The 7024-nt window shown below is 34.9% G+C and overlaps 1 protein-coding gene across 1 annotated transcript; it reads left to right on the forward strand.

Annotated features, from left to right (window-relative positions):
• Positions 1–223: 223 nt before the first annotated feature.
• LOC107676163 (protein farnesyltransferase/geranylgeranyltransferase type-1 subunit alpha-like) lies at positions 224–6770 on the forward strand (the record flags this gene model as incomplete). Its single annotated transcript, XM_016470684.1, has 8 exons — positions 224–412; positions 1472–1557; positions 1904–2018; positions 2636–2740; positions 3223–3349; positions 3430–3578; positions 6170–6232; positions 6586–6770. Coding segments are annotated over exons 1-8 (943 nt in total), but the record flags the coding sequence as incomplete, so codon positions are not given.
• Positions 6771–7024: the final 254 nt, after the last annotated feature.

The raw sequence follows: 7024 nt of genomic DNA on the forward strand, positions 1-7024 counted from the left end.
GTGTGTGTGTGTGTGTGTGTGTGTGTGTGTGCGCGTGTATATGAAAATGTATAATATTAGATTTAGTTATTGATTAGATTACATTGTTTTATAATATTGTACTTTTGTTTTCTCCATTATTTCCTACATTTCTACATTTCACCATGTTTTCTGCCTGGTGCTGTCCTGTTTCTGTTCTACTCGACTTTGACAGGCTTTTATTTTGAAACCGTTCTTGATCAAACGTGTCTCTGCCTTCACGCGTCTGTCAGCTCAGTTCTGCATCTGCACAGTTAATTTATCCAGGTGCAGTTTCTATAATGTCTTCTGTTGAAGAAATGTCCAACTCCGTGGCGGAGAATTTGGAGGAGGACGGAGTGGAAGAGGAGAACACTGTAGAGGAGCCTGTTAAAGGAGGTTATATCTTCTACCGGTTAGTTTAGCAGCTAGCTTACTTAGCATGATAACCGAGTGTGTGTGCGGCTAATCACTTCAGTAAGAGATGGTTATTTAATCTCATTATTATTTAATTGTGTGGGACATCCGCTTTTAATAACGTTTTAGACATACAAGCAATGCACTTCAGTGTGCAGGCAGCTGTATTAGCTTGTTTTATATGAGTGATTTACATGAACGGAATCAGGAGCGTATTCAAGATGTGAATTAAAAATGCCTTAAAAATCGTGAGTAAGTTTAAGTTAATAGGGTAATCCTTGGTAAACACTCTATAATCACTACAGATGTGTTTTGATGTTAGCTCTCTGAGAGAATCACGTGAGCTGAATCAATACGTTAAACATTCATATGAACTGAATCGAGAATTGAACAGGATGTAAACAATCTGTGTAATCCAGACAGAGCAGAACTAAAGGAGTCTTTTCATCCCAATTTAACACTAGATTAGATATTTTCTTATGGCAGTTTTCATTTTCTGAGTGATTCACATCTGAAGAAGTAATCCTGGGCTAAAGAAGGTCTTTTAAATCCTGATCAGGAAAAGTCTGTTTAATCCTGAGTTACCAGGTACCACCATACAGAAGGTGTTTTCTGAAGGTAGTTTTTCACCATTGATTCATTGGCTCATTCATTCTAGGTGGTTGAGTCACATGAGATGAATCCAGAACATTGAGCCTAATGTAATATGCCCAAAAAGCTGTTATAGATGTTATCATCCATTTTCTGGTTGATTAAAATGAACTAAATAAGACTGGCAGAAGTCTTTGAGAATTAAGAGATTCATATGAACCTTTTTCTTTATTGATTCATTCTGTTGACTCGATAGTTTAATGCTGACACTCTGTGATATAAATGTCATCTTGAGTAATATCACATTCAAGAGATGCATATGAACTAAATCACTTGTTTGTGCACTAGAAATTTGGCTTTGTTAATTCAAAAGAGGTTCATTTTATGAAGTCTTGGTGAAATGCCTGGACCATTTAACTAGCAATTCTATAAACTGTTATTTAATGTGCTTGTTTTTCTATTTTAGGGACAGAAAAGAGTGGGCCGATCTAGAACCCGTTCTTCAAGATGATGGACCAAACCCTGTCGTGAAAATAGCTTATTCAGAGAAATGTAAGTGTCTTTTATTCAATAAAGCTTGAACCAACAACAGTTCTTTTTTTAGTATCACACATTATTATCGTCTCAGACCATTGATTTCTCAGTTCTTTCATGTCTTTCGTATCACTCCACACTCTTTTCTCCTCCACAACTCATATCCATTGCTCTGTTTCATGCTGATTTATTTAAGTAACCATGCAGTTAATGGGATAATGTACAGTCAGCAGTAATTATCACAAAATAAACCAATTCAGTGCGATACAAGACCCAATCATGCTGTCAGGGTTTGTTTTATTCACTGTATGTTATCAGTTGTTCGTTTGTTAAGACAAGCATGTTGAACGCTTTTCATCTGCAGTCACAGACGTGTTTGACATGTTCAGAGCGCTTCTGAAGAACGATGAGAAGAGTGAGAGAGCGTTTGCATTGACCGCTGAAGCCATCGACCTCAATGCTGCAAATTACACAGTATGGTGAGATAGCGGATATTTAAATTAACATATAAATGTGAATATGTTAGGTCCTGGTGAATTTTTAATGGAAAACCTGCACTACCATTTTAAAGTTTGTGTTTGGTAAGATTTTTTAAATATTTTATGCTTAACAAGGCTGCATTTATTTGATCAAAAATACAGTTAAAAAAAAAGAGTTATTGTGAAATATTATTACCATTCAAAATAACTATTTTCTATTTTAATACATTTTTAAAGCAGAATTTTCAGCATCATTACTCCAGTCTTCAGTGTCACATGATCCTTCAGAAATCATTTTAATATGCTGATTTGCTGCTTATTTATTATTTTTATAAAACATTTTTAGAGTTCTTTGATGAATAGAAAGTTTAAAAAACAGCATTTAATTGAAATAGAAAACTTTGTAACATTATAAATGTCTTTACTGTCACCTTTGATCAGCTTTAATGCATCCTTTTAATTTCTTTCCAAAACAATCATAACACATACACCAAGTCTGCAGTGGCTACAGATTTAAAAATCAGCAAGTCTTCTGGTTGCTTTGGTCTGCAAAAAGTTACAAAGTCAGTGCAAGTCACTTGCATCCTACATGAAAGTGTGGTGTTTGATGTCTATAGGCACTACAGGAGAGTTTTACTGCAGGCTCTAGATAAAGACCTGAGAGAAGAGATGAAGTATATCACAGCCATCATTGAGGATCAGCCCAAGAACTACCAAGTCTGGTAAGTCTACCTCAGCCTCTTGATACAAATAAGTGTGAAGTTTGAGTAAAAGTGATGCTTTCCTTAGCAAACATCACTAATATTAATAAGCATTATAAATGTTTGATGTTTAGAAGTTGTTGTTTTTTTTACATTAAAAACTTTTGTTGTTTAAAATAAAATAAATGTTAGCTGAAATATAATACAATACAATAAACTTTTTTTATTTCAGCTAGTTGCCATTTCTCATTTTAATTTAGTTCAACTTGATGTACTAAAATAACTAAAGCTAAAACTGAAATAAAAATTAATAAAACCTATATAGACATACCCCCCACATACACACAAACTACTAAAAATGACAAACACACACACACAAAGAAAATTAAAAATGGAAAATTTAAGAAAAACAGATTAAAAATATTAATAAAAAACTATAAGTACATACAAGTCAAGCCCTGTTATTTATTATTGATTATTAAACAATTTGTGCAAATCTGCAGGCATCACAGGCGGATGGTGGTGGAGTGGCTGAACGAGCCGTCTGAAGAGCTGCAGTTTGTAGCAGAAATTCTTAGTCAAGATGCCAAGAACTACCACGCGTGGCAGCACAGACAGTGGGTCATGCAGGTACAGATCCAGATCCAGTGTGCTGTGTAACTGTTTGCTGATCTGCATGCATGTTCATGGTCCATCTCTGTGTGTCACAGGAGTATAAACTGTGGGATGGAGAGCTGGAGTATGTGGAGGAACTATTAGAGGAGGACGTGAGGAATAACTCTGCCTGGAATCAGAGACACTTTGTCATTAATCACACCAGTGGATACTCCGACTCATCCATCCTCGACAGAGAAGTGCAGTGAGTCTCTTTCATTACCAAATCAGAGCCTTTTTGCTCTAAAAAGCTTTGCAAATATACAAATGATCACATGAAGTTATAAAAATTGGCCTTGAATTACATTTTTGTTTTGGTTATCCTTTGTTTTTACTCTTATGTCACGCTTCTCAGGCTTTCAAAGTTTTGGTTTATGCATTTGAGTGATTATTCAGTAACTGCATCCGAAAAATTACAATAACGAGAAGTTGAGTTCAGATTTTTCTCATAATTCTGAGAAAAAAAGTCGTAATTGCAAGATAGAAAATCAGAATTCTGACTTTTCCCCCCCCTCACAATTTCAAGTTTACTTCTCATAATTCTGACTTTACATCTCGCAATTCTGTTATTTTGTTTTGTTTTGTTTTTCCATCATGGAAAAAAACAAAATAAAAAAGGTAATTGCAAGTTTATATTTCACAATTCAGACTTTTTTCTCAGAATTGCAAGTTTATATTGTGCAATTCTGAATTTATATTGATTCATTGAAAGAAAAAGAGTCAGAATTGCGAGTAAAAAAAGGCAGAATTGTGAGATATAAACTCAGAATTGCCATAGAAAATAATTTTGAGATAAAAATTGCAATTACATTTTTTTTTTAATTTATGGAAACAGGCTATAATAACAGTTCCTAGTTCTATAACAGTGCCTTTCATTAACATTAATAAAAATTTACATCATATAAAATGCTTAACATATTACTAGAGAGTCACAGTGCTGCTCATATTAATTACTTAAAGCTGCTTATCTGAAGAACACGCTAGTGTGGTTGTTTGTTGTGTAACATGACATCCAACATGTCAATGTTTATCTGGTTCCACCTGCTTTTAAAGAAACTGTTTCCGTAGAATTTACATATTAAGATTATTATTTGTTACTGAAAAGCAAATATGACCAATTAAAACCATTCAGTGCCTCTCTTTCCCAAGCAGATGAACCCTGTTCAGGGACAGATAACTAGGATAGAAAGTACGAATGAATGTGAGACAGAAAGAGTCACATAAAAATTATGATTATGAGAGAGAATTGACAGAAATTTATGTATTTGATAGGATGAACAAGAATCGCCGATCCATTGCGGTGCTTTGTTGTTACACCGTAAAAAACACACACACACACACAAAGAAAATTAAAAATGGAAAATTTAAGAATAAAAACAGATTAAAAATATTAATAAAAAACTATAAGTACATACAAGTCAAGCCCTGTTATTTATTATTGATTATTAAACAATTTGTGCAAATCTGCAGGCATCACAGGCGGATGGTGGTGGAGTGGCTGAACGAGCCGTCTGAAGAGCTGCAGTTTGTAGCAGAAATTCTTAGTCAAGATGCCAAGAACTACCACGCGTGGCAGCACAGACAGTGGGTCATGCAGGTACAGATCCAGATCCAGTGTGCTGTGTAACTGTTTGCTGATCTGCATGCATGTTCATGGTCCATCTCTGTGTGTCACAGGAGTATAAACTGTGGGATGGAGAGCTGGAGTATGTGGAGGAACTATTAGAGGAGGACGTGAGGAATAACTCTGCCTGGAATCAGAGACACTTTGTCATTAATCACACCAGTGGATACTCCGACTCATCCATCCTCGACAGAGAAGTGCAGTGAGTCTCTTTCATTACCAAATCAGAGCCTTTTTGCTCTAAAAAGCTTTGCAAATATACAAATGATCACATGAAGTTATAAAAATTGGCCTTGAATTACATTTTTGTTTTGGTTATCCTTTGTTTTTACTCTTATGTCACGCTTCTCAGGCTTTCAAAGTTTTGGTTTATGCATTTGAGTGATTATTCAGTAACTGCATCCGAAAAATTACAATAACGAGAAGTTGAGTTCAGATTTTTCTCACAATTCTGAGAAAAAAAGTCGTAATTGCAAGATAGAAAATCAGAATTCTGACTTTTCCCCCCCCTCACAATTTCAAGTTTACTTCTCATAATTCTGACTTTACATCTCGCAATTCTGTTATTTTGTTTTGTTTTGTTTTTCCATCATGGAAAAAAACAAAATAAAAAAGGTAATTGCAAGTTTATATTTCACAATTCAGACTTTTTTCTCAGAATTGCAAGTTTATATTGTGCAATTCTGAATTTATATTGATTCATTGAAAGAAAAAGAGTCAGAATTGCGAGTAAAAAAAGGCAGAATTGTGAGATATAAACTCAGAATTGCCATAGAAAATAATTTTGAGATAAAAATTGCAATTACATTTTTTTTGTAATTTATGGAAACAGGCTATAATAACAGTTCCTAGTTCTATAACAGTGCCTTTCATTAACATTAATAAAAATTTACATCATATAAAATGCTTAACATATTACTAGAGAGTCACAGTGCTGCTCATATGAATTACTTAAAGCTGCTTATCTGAAGAACACGCTAGTGTGGTTGTTTGTTGTGTAACATGACATCCAACATGTCAATGTTTATCTGGTTCCACCTGCTTTTAAAGAAACTGTTTCCGTAGAATTTACATATTAAGATTATTATTTGTTACTGAAAAGCAAATATGACCAATTAAAACCATTCAGTGCCTCTCTTTCCCTTTCTCTCTCTCTGTCTTTCTCTCTTTAGGTACACCCTGAAACAAATAAAGAAAGCTCCTCACAACGAGAGCGCTTGGAACTATTTAAATGGGTGGGTGTTGCAAATAGATATAAACAGCCTGTAAAGTCAACCAATTTTCTGTGGATTGTACTTTCAAACCTATGACCAGCAGATGGCAGATGCTCACCACAGAACACACAAACACAGTTTTCATTGAAGAGCCTGACTGAATGTTTATGACTATATACTGGCAAAAACATAACATGGATCATTAACAGTGTTTGCCAAGGCAAGCATCACCATTATTGTTGCTCATGCTTGGAAAAAAATGTATATGTAATAAATCAATAATTGGAAATAAATAAATGTGTATAATATTTGCATGAATTTAAACATTGCATATATATTGTGATTTGTCTCCAAACATCTGTTCTGTGACTCAGGATCCTACAGGATGGTGGGCTGTCCTCGTATCCTGGACTGCTGGAACAGGTGACGGAGCTTCGGGACACATGCAGTTCTCCATATCTCACCGCCTTCCTGGTCGACCTCTACGAAGATGCTCTGGAGACCAACAGCTCCAGCTACGACCAGCAAGAGATGCTCAACAAGGCTTTGGAGGTGAGCTGTGAGTTTGCACATAGAGAAAACAGTAGCCATGTTTATATGAAGATCGTTTTCAGAGTAAGATACATATTAAAGAAATAATTTTCAAAATAATTTTCAAAAAGGAAAATTTGCTGAAAATGTACTTACTCTCAGGCCATCGAAAATGTAGATGAGTTTATTTCTTCATGGGAACAGATTTGGAGAAATGTAGCATTACATCACTTGCTTACCAATGGATCCTCTGCAGTGAATGGGTGCCATCAGAATGAGAGT

This window comes from Sinocyclocheilus anshuiensis, unplaced genomic scaffold (assembly GCF_001515605.1).
Source record: "Sinocyclocheilus anshuiensis isolate Anshui unplaced genomic scaffold, SAMN03320099.WGS_v1.1 scaffold2808, whole genome shotgun sequence".
In the NCBI taxonomy this organism is placed as follows: Eukaryota; Metazoa; Chordata; class Actinopteri; order Cypriniformes; family Cyprinidae; genus Sinocyclocheilus; species Sinocyclocheilus anshuiensis.